Source organism: Dunckerocampus dactyliophorus, chromosome 10 (genome assembly GCF_027744805.1).
Source record: "Dunckerocampus dactyliophorus isolate RoL2022-P2 chromosome 10, RoL_Ddac_1.1, whole genome shotgun sequence".
Taxonomy (NCBI): Eukaryota; Metazoa; Chordata; class Actinopteri; order Syngnathiformes; family Syngnathidae; genus Dunckerocampus; species Dunckerocampus dactyliophorus.
Genome location: NC_072828.1, coordinates 1,972,501 through 1,986,421, shown reverse-complemented (window position 1 = coordinate 1,986,421; position 13,921 = coordinate 1,972,501). Strand labels below are relative to the sequence as shown.

General features: G+C 41.5%; 1 protein-coding gene across 1 annotated transcript in view; it reads left to right on the top strand.

Moving 5' to 3' along the window:
• The first annotated feature begins 233 nt into the window (after window positions 1-233).
• Window positions 234-13,921, top strand: part of zfr2 (zinc finger RNA binding protein 2) — a 35,056-nt gene continuing 21,368 nt past the window's right edge. The window contains exons 1-8 of the mRNA XM_054788812.1: window positions 234-306; window positions 4,042-4,297; window positions 4,614-4,725; window positions 8,095-8,325; window positions 8,447-8,772; window positions 9,959-10,147; window positions 10,285-10,519; window positions 12,259-12,440. Coding sequence (XP_054644787.1) covers window positions 254-306; window positions 4,042-4,297; window positions 4,614-4,725; window positions 8,095-8,325; window positions 8,447-8,772; window positions 9,959-10,147; window positions 10,285-10,519; window positions 12,259-12,440 — 1,584 coding nt within the window. The 5' untranslated portion in view covers window positions 234-253. The remainder of the gene's footprint in view (window positions 307-4,041; window positions 4,298-4,613; window positions 4,726-8,094; window positions 8,326-8,446; window positions 8,773-9,958; window positions 10,148-10,284; window positions 10,520-12,258; window positions 12,441-13,921) is intronic.

The following is a 13,921-nucleotide window of genomic DNA, read 5'->3' as shown; positions in this document are numbered from 1 at the left end:
GGCAACGCCGCCGCGTCGTGTCTGGGAACATTTCTAAATCGCAATGAATCCATCAAACAAATACTTGAACTATTAAACACTAAAAAATAAAAGGAATTTTTAAAGCACTGTCGAAATATGTATATATACTTTGAAAGTAGAAAACACGTACTATCTTGTCGTACATTTGGCTGCAGAGGAGAGGGTGACCTCTCTTGTCTTCTTGCTGTCAGCGACTCTCTCTGGTGACTGTACTGTACCGGAGAAGCCCAAGATGGCTGCAAGTAATTATTTCGGCTTCACCCACGCTGCCGGTTCCCAGTACAGGTAAATCACACTATATGTGCCTGCGTGAGCTGGGCTAGCGCTTGAGTCATAAAAACGTGTCGTCGTTCTGTTTCTAGAGAGCCATTTGTTGTTCTTTTCCGTCTACGCCTCTCTGCTGACACGAGCTAACTTTAGCCATTGAGCTAGCCGCGTAAGCTAGCTGGGCTCGTGCAGCCCGCCGTCAGTTCTGTTTTGGTCGGTGGAAGGTCGGGTTAGTCCGTACTGCTGCTGACATTTTAAATGTCAAGCGGCAAGGCCAAGTGTGTGTGCCGCCGTTAAAGTAGCTTGTTGTCGGATAAAGTGTCTAATGGAACCTGACTTTACTTTAGAGCACAGGTGTCAAAGTCACAGCCCGGGGGCCAGCTCTTGGCCGCCACATCATTTTATGTGGCCCGCGAAATGGCCCGCCTGGAAATAATGTGCATCCAGAAACCCAACTTCATCAATCTTGCGAAATAGTAAAACCCCCCCAATGTTTTTCAAATTCATTGTTAAAAATTAATGTTCTTTCAATTTGGACAGAATAATGTATAATAATAATAATAATATCTGATCATGCAACAAGCTATCTCAACCATATTTTGCTATCAGCAACACTATCTGCGTGTCACCTTGATTTATCCATCAATTTGTTAATAAAAATATCTGATTACCACACACATGGGTAATTACAGTATATTGACTGTTACAGCCGTAAACAATAAAAAGACACTCCTGCTTTAGAGCTTAAATGATGATGACGTGCTGCCACAGATAAAAGCATACACTTTAATCTACCACTTCACAACATAGACACATTTTCTTTCAAGATTGCTGCCTTTAAAATGTAATAACGTACCACTGAGTTAAAAAGAGGTATTAAAGTGCACTTTTTGTGGAATTTTGCCCATCATTTGCAGTCCTTATGCGCGACATGAACACACGTCTTTCTTTTCTGTGCGTTCTAAAGAATAGAATAAAAATGTCTCAACAGCGGCGGCTAATTAGTGCACGTAATGGGACAAACCTATTCCGCCTATAAAACCATCAGAAAAAAAACTCCAAAAAGCGCAGAAGACGCCCCATTTACATAACGTGCCCTGCATATTAACCGAGCTACAGCGACATTGTTATTGTAGGTGCTAAGACGCGTGTGGCGCTGTCAACAGGCACGCAGACGGAACCACGTGACACTTCAAACCATAGAAGAAGAAAGAACGGATGCGCATAAGTTCGTCTTCCGCGAGTCATTATGGCGTATAAGACAACAAAATATCAGGAGCATGTCGACTGAGGTGAGTCATGTCCGTCTAAATAATCAGATATTATGTTGGCCTGTCATCAAAGCTCACTTCTGTACACGTGACAACGACGAGGTGGCGGTGGGTTTATGACGTCATCGTTCTCGTGTTGCCTGTATACACGCCTGCTCTGGAGGTCATTTAAAAAAAGTACCGTTTCAGGTCACCCGGAACGTCGTTCCAGTGTGGATGAGAGGCTGAAACGATAAAATACTTTATGGCCTCAGTTGATGTTTTCATTGTACAGGAGTGATAGGAGTACCGGATACTGGCACATCGACTAAAAAGAGAGAAACTTATCTCTTTCAGAGCGGACGGGAACATCTCATCTCTAGCATAGCGGCAGCACTACTGACAGACAGCTCCTCCATACAAGAGACATACTCCAAAGATGCCTAACACATTAATGCAGGGGTGGACAAACCTTTTGACTTGCGGGCTGCATAGTTATTTTATCTGTAAAAGTATCACCCAATGGTTAGGGTTAGGTTTAGGAGGGTTGGGTTAGGGTTAGGTTTAAGTTGTGTGTCACATATTTGTTGACTTGTGTGTGTTTGGCACCATGGGTGAGGTAGCTGTCTGGATGACTGCATGTGAAAAGCTACTTCAACCATCAAAAGGTTGTCTAAGATTGATTACTTGCAAGTCATGTTGCCAGCTTGTATGTTAAAGTTTATATGAAATGCTGTGGAAGCAACTGGCGGGCCGGATTCAAACACTTGGTGCGCCTGATGTGGCCCCCGGGCCGTAGTTTGCCCACCCCTGCATTAGTGCTGTCCAGGGGCATTGATGTGTAGCAGCATGACACATACAATATACAGTATAATGCTGGCACACAAGCCTGGAGCGCCCTCTTGTTGCTGTCAGTGTGGAAAAAAAACAAACATACATATAAGGCGCTCCGGAGTACAAGTCGCAGGACCAGCCAAACCATGAACAAAGTGTGACTTATAGTCCGGAAAATACGATATATTTTTACTAAATATGAAAGTAGCAAAGTTGCATCGTTTAATTTTTCACTATGTGGCTTGGCTGGAAAAGGTTTGGACACCCCTATGATTTAAAAAAAAAAATGTGGCCAATTTTGGAGATATTAGAGGAGAGGACAAACACTCTCCTCTCACAGGAGCTTTTTTATGATGTTCATTTTCACTTTCGTGGTGATGGCTTTTCTTTTCCTTGGCGCACGTCCACCAGAAAAGCCTGCCTTACACTCGGGAGACATACTGACGTGCAAAAAGTCCATTAATAAGCAACGTTATCCACTCTAGTTCCAGTTCTCGAGCGAGTCAAGTGTTAACAGACCAATGATGTGACACATTCCTTGCCTGTAGTCATTCCAGTACTGACTTAGGAGCAACATTAACTTTTGTTCACCTGGGCAGGTTTTCCCACAAATTAAAAAAAATAAATAAAAAGGGATGCAGGATAGTTACTGACCGATAATTATCCAGCAGATATGAGGCAATTATGTCATACCGATAAATCCAGATAATAAAAAAAAACACTTCTTTTTTTCTCCTGCCTGTGATGCTAACGGCCTGTCCTAACTTCCTGAGCTTACTTGTAAACAAACATTCACTTCCCGAGGAAGACATTTCGCATGCTAATTGTACCAAATGCTCCCCGATGAGGGGGGAAAAAACCCCGTCGAGCACACAAAAAACCATGCCAGAGACCTCTGTGGCATCACGGAACATGCGGCCGAATACAGTGCACCTTGCTGGGCCACAGGAGGTGGCTCCTCCCCCTCTATGCTCTGGTTCTCCTGATATTAGTGATGTGGTCGTAGTAATGTCATCATATTTGATTAGGACTAATCAACAAATCCTAATTTGTTCCAGTCCTTCTTACCTCCGGGTGTGCACAGATCAAAATTTAAAAAGTAGACATGCGAAGCAGGATGTTACCATTACTGTATCTGTATCGGTTTGGAAAAAAACGAAATCATGCATCTCTGGGGGAAAAAAAAAAAGACAAGGAATGAATGCTGAATGGCAATAGTCACCTTTACACTTGTATTTTCCAATGTAGCAGACATAATAAGAGACATAATAACACATAATGTAGACTCACACATTTTCGCTTTGGGAGAGTAACTTCTTTTTTAAAATTGTTTTTACTTCCTGTTCTGTACAGTACTTCCTGCAGTGACTGTTGTCTCAATACTGTCACATTATTGAACCTGAGTGACCAGTGTAGAATACGACGTATCATCACAACATCTTTTAATGCATCTTAGCCATTTTTATGTTCCATTTAGGCAAAATAATACATATAATTTGCTTAAATATGCGTTTTTTTTTTTTTTTTTTTTACTAATAATAGTCTGTATTCAACCACGAAATAGCATGATTTATTCATTTTGAAAAAACGGCTGCAAATTTGGCATAGATTACTGAAGTAACCCCCCCTGCTGACCCATCTGCTTTTCTGCCCCCCCCTGCTCACTTAGTGCACCTCCTCCCCCAGCCTACTCGCATCCCTCTGCGGCCACCTATAGCGCCCAGCAGGCTCCGGCGGTGCCTCACTCAGTGACCGCCTCCTACTCTCCTGCCACGGCGCAGGCAGCCCGGCTTGCCGTCACTGCTCCTTACGCCGCCTATCAGAGCCACCAGCCCCCGCCAGACTACGCCTTCAGGCAGCCCGAGCCCCCGGCACGTCCCCAGCCTGCCACCACCACACAAACGTATCAGGTGTTCTCTGATGCGGTGAGATTTTGTTTATGTGTTGACATCTCATTGTGATTGTATGTTCTATAGTTGTGGGTTGAAGCAAATGCAATCAAGCGATGCGGTTCCCATGTTTTATTTTTAACTTTGCGAATACATTTTGCTTGTTAGATAGCGAAATAAGTAAAGTAAGTAATGCTGGCATGCACATTCGTTTATAGCCCTCTGATTTACAAAACGCACTATTATGTATTTATCAAGCTTGAATTCAAGCATGGGAAATGTGTCTGACGGTTTGAAGTTGGATGGTTTAGTACACTGCACTGACAATGGATGCCTTTCTCCTGTGCAACAGGACAGCTACAGCTATGCACGTCCTGCTGTTGCGACCACCTATGACAGTAAACAGTACTACCAGACAAGTGCCGCTCCAGCCCAGAGTTCCACTGACAGCTACTACCAGACTGGTGAGACACGCCTTTGCATCGTGCCCGTTCATCTCTTTGAAGTGTTCTAAAGAATCATTTATGGCAGGGGTGTCCAAAATTTTTCCAGCAAGGGCCAAAAACAAAAAAAAATGAAAGGATGCACGGGCCAGTTTGATATTTTGTAAAGCAAAAAATAAAGTGAAAAACTGTATTATTAGTATGAACTTCGCCCTTTTTTGCGACCATCCATCCATTTTCTTTACTGCTTCTCCTCTTTTTTGCAACCATTTTCCCTCTTTTTTGCCCCCCCAAATATTTCCTACTTTCTTCTTAAATAATATTTGTAATTTTTCTTCTCATAATATTGTAACTTTTCAACTTAATTTTCCACTTTATTTTGTTTGTTTCTGACTGTATTTTGTCTAAAATATTGCAACTCTATGCTACTAAAATCTAAAATGACATTTTTCCTCTCAATTCTAAAATCATAAAATTGCAAAATGTATTCTCATTAGAATACAACATTTTTTCTTAATATTTTGACTTAATTCTCGTAAAATTGCAGTTGTTTTTTTTTTAACCATTTCTGCCATTTCAACTTTCTTCTCGTAATCATGATTTTACTCCCATAATATTTTGGCTTTGTCTTTGTAACATAACTTTTTCCAAAACCTAAAAAATGACATCTTTACTCGTCGTTTTGTTTGTGCCGCATATTTTGACTTTATGATCGCAAAATTCGTATTTTTCCTCACAATATTACGTAATTCTCATAAAATTACGACCTTTTCTTGGTAGATTCTAACTTTTTTCTCTTAATATTTTGAATTTATTCTTAAATTACAGCTGAATTTGTAATTTTTGCTGTTTTTTGTAGTTTTCTTGTTAAATTATATTGTTACAATGTGCCACGGGCCAATAAAAAAACCCCCATCCTCGGCCCACACTTTGGACATCCCTGATTTACGGCCTCAACCTAGCATAGACGGCTTGTCCCACAGGACTGCAATGTATTAGTGGTACAGTCTTCCTTTGTTTAGCGTGGTTACTTTGTTCTAGGCCCGACTGCGATATGTGAATTTCCATAGAATGTATTAACAAATGGAACATTTTCATAGTTAGAGATAGAAAGCCTGTTTATGGCTTTCTAAATACAGTCTTTACCATTATTAGAGCCATGTAGACATGAAATAACAGCCCTGCAGTCACCTTTACACTCCTATTATTCTTTATTTACACCACATTGCTCAACTGTAACGCACAGGCGTTAACCATTAGCAAGCTAGCGAGCTAACTAGTGAGCCTCCAATTTATTTGCCGTATTCTAAACTTAAGAAAGGGTTTCAAACAGAGTGATGAAGGACAAAGAAGCCAAAAACTTACCACTTCCACAGGGAATGGGAGGAGAACTTCTTTTCATTGTATCATGTCGGGCATGCGATCGCTGACTGATGGGGATCTAATTTCATGTTCAATAATGGAACATTGCTGACACCAAGTGGCCAGAATACTAAATATAACTTGTCTTTCAATATTTTTTGACTAATAATACTCCATAGTCAACCGCCAAACAGCCATCGTTATTCATTTTTGAAAAAGCTTGATAGAGCTCTATTCTTCTATTATCGCCCATAAAAAAAACGAGCCATGGTCTGCAAAAGGACTCCATGTTGCATTTTGGACATCCCCGTATTTCTCTGGGAAGGCAAGGTATTCCCAAAGATGGAAGAGTGTCTCCAAGTGTTGTCTTCTAGTCTCTATCGCTAGTGTAACGGTTGGGCTGCACGCTTCCACACCTCCCCTTTCACGGCGGAGGTAATGCACAGTCTTCTCACTTGTGGTGGCACCCTACATGTCTGGATCTAAAACAAAATGGACATTTTTGATAAGGAATTTTTTCTGTCACGATTACAATGTTGCTGGTCGATAATTGTGATTATCACAGATAATCGATAATATCGGCACCATTTTTGGAAACCATTTTTTCATTATTGTCACAAGAGGTGTAATTTACATTTGAACCACTAGATGGTAGTCAAGTATAGTGTACCTGTGAGCGACATTCGCTTGACACAGAAGTTGCCTGTATCATTACTGTATCATTACTTTGCCGAGCAAACGCCTCAGTAAGCGTTGGCTGTCGCAACGAAGGCTCTGCTGCACCTCCAGCAATATACATTTTTCCCCCAGTTGGGAAGACTGAAAAGAATGGTTGTGTTTCAGGTGTGCTTGTAAGTTGGTCGTGTTCCCCTGCTTCTTCGTCACTACTTTTGAACAAATTATTGCCAACTTTAGCGTTTAAAGGGTTAAAACACCTCCAAAAAGCTCCAACAAGGTTTTATGGTATTATGTCCATGCTGTAAGCATACAGTAACAGGCACATTCATGATAACATGTAATACTCACAGTATTTCGGTCACCTAGCTCCAATATGTCGCGTTACTTTTCACTAGTGGCCTGAGGCATGAGGCATTGTGGGTGAGTGTGCGGTGAAGCTAGGCGCTAGCCGCCTAGTAGCTAGCCGGTATGGTGTGGCAAGGTGTCACTATGTCAGTGATGTAGTTCTTGAGCGTAACAATGTTAATAACAATAATAATAACAATGTCGCTGTAGCTTGGGTAACATGCAGTTCACATTCTGTCAGTAGAGCGTTGTTGCCGCTTTTTGGAGTTTTTTTCCAGAAGACTTTCTAGGCGGAATAGTTGTCCCCCATTACGTGCATGAATTATCTGTTTTTATAGCTGTAAAACTCACAGAAAAGAGAAAGACACGTGTGTTCATGTGTCACATAAGGATTGTGGATGACAAAATTCCAGAAAAAGTGCACTTTTCCTTTCAATCCAGCTTACCCTTGTTAGGAATGGAATATTTTCTACTGTTCTGGATGGGTACTGCAACATGTATGTGCTTACCTATAGAAGAGAGAGAAAACATTCACAAGACCTTTCACTTGGAACAAACACACCCTGTTCTTTTCAATGATTTCACACACACACACACACACACATACATCATTCATTATGATTCACCTTCCTGCCTCCTGGATTGGTCGCTCAGCCACCTGGGCTGGACTGATTGGAACCAGATCAGACCATTACACCAACAAACTGGAAGTTTCTTGATCAGGGACCGCCTCCACAGAGGCCTTATGAGGAAGAGGAACTCAGTTTTACTTTAGAGACTGCTCCGGCCATTCTCTCCAGTGCTGGCATTGCAATTGCTCGCATTCACTCTTAATAGAATAAATCGTTAAAGTGACTTTTTGACTCTGATAGTTATTTCACAGTTGGAAGAATTAAAGAACCCGGGTGGTTCCCACGGGACCCGAACAGCCTGTCAAAAAAAACCTATGACAGATCCTTCGGACATAACAGAGTCCTGACTCACTCCCTCGCTTTCATCTTTCAGTCGGTGTGAAGAGTGCTTACAGTCCAGCCCCTGCCACTGCATACAGCCACCCACCAACTCCTCAGCGGCAGCTAACGGCGCTGAAAGCGGTGACCCCGAGCAGCTCCGTGTCCTCCAGTTACAGCATCTTCCCGGTGTCCAGCAGTGCGCAGCAGTCGCCGCAAACATCCATTTCGTCCTACACCCTCGGCTCCACGTTCAGCTCCACCGCTTCAGCCACTTCCTACTCAGGTAAAGCAAGTAGGGTGAAAGCCATTGGCAACATTTTCTTCTTTGTCAGCCTGTGTTGAAAAGAATCTATCTTGGTAGAAATGTGACCTTATTTCTTTTGCTTCGTCTCGCTGACCCTCAGGCATCAACTACTCCAGTTATGATTCAACCGGCTACACTTCCGCATCCACTCCCGCCTACTACCAGCCGGCCCAGCAAACCCTGTCCCAGCCTCAGCTCGCATCCCATCAGTCTCAGCAACAACAGCTTCAAAAGCCGCAGCCACCCAAGCAGCTGACAAGCGCTTCCTGGATTAACCCCGGCAGTAACACGGTGACAAGCCCGGCTGGAAGCGCCTACAAAAAGCCCACTTTTCACCAGAACAAGATGCTGAAGCCCAAAGGGCCCGCCAAGCAACCGCAGCTGCATTACTGTGACATTTGTAAAATTAGCTGTGCAGGCCCTCAGGTGAGATGCTGAAATGCCACAGCTTTGTTAAAGGGTCCCTGACATGATTTATTAATTTTGCTTAAATATGTTTTATATTGTTGGTAATTATTTTCTACATTGTTCCATTTTTGAAAGCAAACGGTAAATTCGCAAAAATTCCATTTATAGTTGACGGCGCCAGCCGTGACGAGCTAGCTCTTGCCGTTCAGTCTCATTTCCGGAAGTGACATCATGACACCTCTCCGCTAAAGCAGAGTAAACAAACACTTCTCGAGGTCAATCGTCGACTTAGTTCAGTATATTTTTCATCAAAATAGTAGTCATTCCAAAAAGTTATGTTGCTGCTGGATGTTCATAGTATCCGAGTGATACTGCAAGTTTTTCTTTTCCAAAAGAGGAAGATTTAACGTTTGGTCGAAGCAAGTGTAGAGAACGAGATGGACAGATGGACGCCCACCTCGAGTTCTGTTCTTTGCAGTGATCATTTCACCGATGACTGCTTTGAAGGAACACCTGTGCAAGCAGCATTTGGCTTGAAAGTACGCTATACGCATTTTGAAAAAGGATGCTATTCCGCTGGTACACAGAAAAAAAAAAGAACTACGTCAAAGCTACAGAACAGAGTAAGTCATGTCTTCTTGACATAATGTCTAAAATAACATATAAAATAAATCAGGCTATAAAGACCCCTTTAAGAAGCCGATTTAAAACAATAATGGAAGGATAAGCAACCAGTCTTCATCTCCATGTCTTAAGGCTTAAGTCCATGTTCTGCAAGTTCTCTATTTCATCTCCAAATGTTTCTTCCTCCTCGAAAACTGTTGACACATCACTCAAATCTTGGCTATAATCACTGTAAACATCCTCTGTCTCATACACCGCCATGGTTGTTTACCTGAGTGCTAGCACCCAGATGACGTCACTTCCGGAAGTGAGACTGAACAGCGAGAGCTAGCTCGTCATGGCTGGCGCCATCAACTGTAAATGTCATTTTTGCGAATTTACTGTTGGCTTTCAAAAATGGAACAATGTAGAACATAATTACAAACAATATATAACCTATTTAAGCAAAGTTGATCAATCATGTCAGGGGCCCTTTAAGGAGGACGGTTTCATTTCAGTATATTTTACTATTTGGGGACTTATCTAGTAGATTATGTACTTCTTTTTTTCACCACCTGACTGTTGATCTTGACTGAAACAGACATACTGGGAGCACCTGGAGGGCCAGAAACACAAGAAAAAAGAGGCAGCCCTGAAGACTGGTGGCCAGACGGGCCCCAGCAATTCCTCCAGAGGGGTCCAGACTCAGTTACGTTGCGAGCTGTGTGACGTGTCCTGCACTGGAGTTGACGCATACGCCGCACACATCCGTGGGGCCAAGCACCAGAAGGTTAGAGCGACTCACGTGCTCCATGTTGATGTTTTATTCATGCGATCTTCCATCTGGTTTGCAATGTCCTGGAGCAGCGTGGTCCACAGGGACTTGGGAGGGAAAGCAAATCTGTTTATGTTTTTGACTTTGTCAAGGTGGTGAAACTGCACACAAGGCTGGGCAAACCGATACCCTCCACTGAGCCCGTCTTGGTGAATTCTGCACCAACCATCACTACATCAACGGCTGCCAAACATCTGGCCTCCACCGCTGACGTTGCCTCGGCAGGCACCGTATCAACTCCTGCTGTTGCATCTAAAGCAACCGTGAACACTGTGGCTAAAAGTCTAACAGTCAAGAAACCATTTCCATCCAAAATAACTCTCACTTGTAAGTTGGGAGTACTTGACACCTTTTCTTTCTTAGTATTCCTTTCTATAACTTGTGTGGTGTATTTACGTCTAAACCAGGGGTGCCTGTTGCGTCGGTCGCGAGCTACCGGCCAATCGTGAAAGTAGTGCGAGTCGATCGCATAAACGTCACTTTGTAGATGTCATATGACTTCAGTCAGCTGGCATGAAGCGCCCATCCTGATTCGCTGCTGCTCCCCCCTCAGGAAAGATTGAAAGGTGACCGGACACGGAGATGCAACTTTTATCTGTGTTATTGTGATTATGGATAAACTAACTCTGTGGTAAGATGCCTATATCTCGGCCTGTCACAATTACAAATTTTGCCGGACGATAATTGTCCTACAAATTATTGTCAATCGATATTATTGACAACACTTTTTGAAACCATTTTTTTCATTAATAATTTGGCATCATAATGGGAGTTATCAAAAGCAATAAACTTTACATTTATCAAGAGTAACATTGTAATTGGAATGTCAAGAGCTTTTAAATAGAATAAACAACATCATAAATTAAGCAAAAACAGACAAAAAAAACCCCTATGAAAATAAAATATACTCTTTTAGCAAAACTTGCATCACAATCATAACCAAAAATAAAAAAAAATGGACCTTTTCTCTGTTATGCAAAAAACATTGCAATAAAACAACAATAAATAAAATGGAGTATCAATTATCTGTAAGCAAAAGGAAGGAAGGCTTAACATACTGTATAGTGAACGGCACTGTCTTTGAGCATGCAACATTTTGGGCTGTTTTGTTTATATTTGCTTTGCCAGCCAAATACCTCAGTAAGCATTGACAGCCAGGTGAAGGCTCCGCTGCACCTTGAGCGGTTGTTTTTTTTTTCCCCAGGTGGGAAAACTGGACAGGATGGTCTTGTTTGAGGTGCTCATGCGAGCTGGTCGTATTCCCCTTCTTCGTTGTCACTACTATCCAACAAATGCCACATACCGGCCTCCACCTACTGGGACAAAGAGGCTGAATGACTGAGGGAAGGGTTCACTCTCTCCTTTGACCCCCAATATAGAACCAAGGCCCCCGGACAGATGCAGAGTGAATTACTGACTTTGTTTTTATTAATTGTTCGATTATTGATTATCGTGACAGGCCTACCTAGTATATCTATAGCACAAGTTAGCCGTTCACTTGTAGTGGCTAATTATGTATGTACTGTAGTAAATAGTGATGGCTTTGCTTCGTCTCCCGAACTCCATTATAGAAATGCGTGTTTTCTGCACTTGCGTTTGTTGCACTATTATTTCATGATCAACTGGAAAATGTGCCCATTGCTGAAAGCCTTTTAATATATTACCTTGACTTCAGCTGAATTGTCTTTTGCATAATCATTTTCATTTCTTGTATATCAGTAATGTTTGATAGCAAATGCTACGTAGACATGCACATGACAACATGAACTGTGTGTCTAATGAACGCTACCTAGCTGTTGAAGATTCATTTGCAATTATCTTTTAATTTTGTGAATTAGTGAATGATTATAAACTACTTTGATTACCTGCAAACTTTGAAACTGTGAATGTGAAATACTAATCAGTAGTATAGTAGTTTCCAAGTTTACCAATTAGATAGATCATGTCGACTTGTAACTTTCATGCCGGAAAAAGTACCCCTGATCTAAACTCCGTCCAATAATAGCAAATAGTTCTTTGGAAGTATGAATATGAAGATGGATTCATTCTGGCATCCTACTTTACAGCCAATAAGCCAGCCAGCTCCCCAGCAGCCGTGACAGCGGCGCCGGCGGTGGCTGTGAAGGTGGAGGAGCCCATGCAACCACCACCCATTTTAAAGGCAGAGCCTCAGAGCGAGGATGAGGACGGTGACAAGGCAGGTGGCCACGGGGACATCCAACCAGTCGGCCATGACTATGTCGAGGAGGTGAGTGGGGAAACCACACTGTATTCATTTTGTACAGGAGGTGTTCAGGTCTACGTGCGTAGTTACTCACACTGTTCACAGAGCACACAAAGGGTATGTAAAATACACTAATAAAAATACAAATACGAGAAATACCCTAATTTCCAGACAACCAAGCGCACCAGAATATAATCCGCACCCACGACATTTAAATAGAAAAAAATATTTGGTTTGGTTTGGTTTGGTTTCATTTTATTTGCACATGCATGCAGGTTACGATGGAATACATCTCAGGAATCATCATTTCACACTTCCACATGTCCAAAAGGACTAGGAAGAAGCAAATCTTATTTAATCCTGCCCCCCATCTGTTCCACATCTTGTACAGTACATATAATTCACTTCCTGCATTCCATGTCATATTTTTGATATAATAATCAGTTTAATATTAAATAATAAAAAATACAAAGCAATCAGTATAATGATCAAGACTCTTCTGCCTTATATTTAGAAAACAACTGCTTGTATTTTCTCATCTCGGTACATTGTTTGAGTTCCTTACTCAATCCATTCCATAATTTAATTCAGTGTACTGAAATGCCGTGGGTTTTCAGCGTTGTTCTCGCATATAAGTATTTTAAGTTTTTTCCTCTAAGATCATATTTCTCCTCTTTTATAGAGAAATACTGTATGAGTTTTTTAGGTAACAAGTTACTGTCAACTTTATTATGCATTATTTTAGCTGTTTGAAAATTTACAAAATCATTCAATTTTGTGCTTGCAAAGGCCGTGTCCATGGTATAAAATGGGATATATGGTACACAGAACAATGATGCACAGAAATATTTGTTTTACTTTTAATTATGGTAGTCAAAAATAGCGTGTTAACGGCAGTGACTAATTTATTCAATTAATTACTTAAAATGTATTTTGCATAATTTAAAGCATGCGCATCGTGTCAAGCCACACCTCTCTGTTATGACGGAAGCATAGTGTGGCGTCCACACACAGTCACACAGAGTCCGGCGCTCTTTAACAACTTTATTCAGGCCTCAACACATCATCAGCAGTGCAATTCCAACACCATATACAGTGGTGTGAAAAAGTGTTGCTGATTTATTTTTTATGCATGCTTGTCACACTTAAATGTTTCAAATCCATGTTTTGGTCCATATTGGGACCAAAACTGTTCAATTTGTATATCAACGACATTTGTAAAGTAACAAAGGACTTAAAGTTGGTATTATTTGCGGATGATGCCACTGCCTTTTGTTCTGGCGAAAGCACACAAGAACTCATTAAAAAGGTAAAGGACGAAAAGGTCATATTAAAGTCATGGTTTGACAGAAACAGATTATCCTTGAGTTTAAGTAAAACTAAAATAATGGTATTTGTAAATAGCAGAATGGATACGTGTGACCGTATACAAATTAACGGAGTGGACATTGAAAAAGTGAAAGAATATAAATTCCTGGTGATCATAATAGACGAAAAAATGAGTT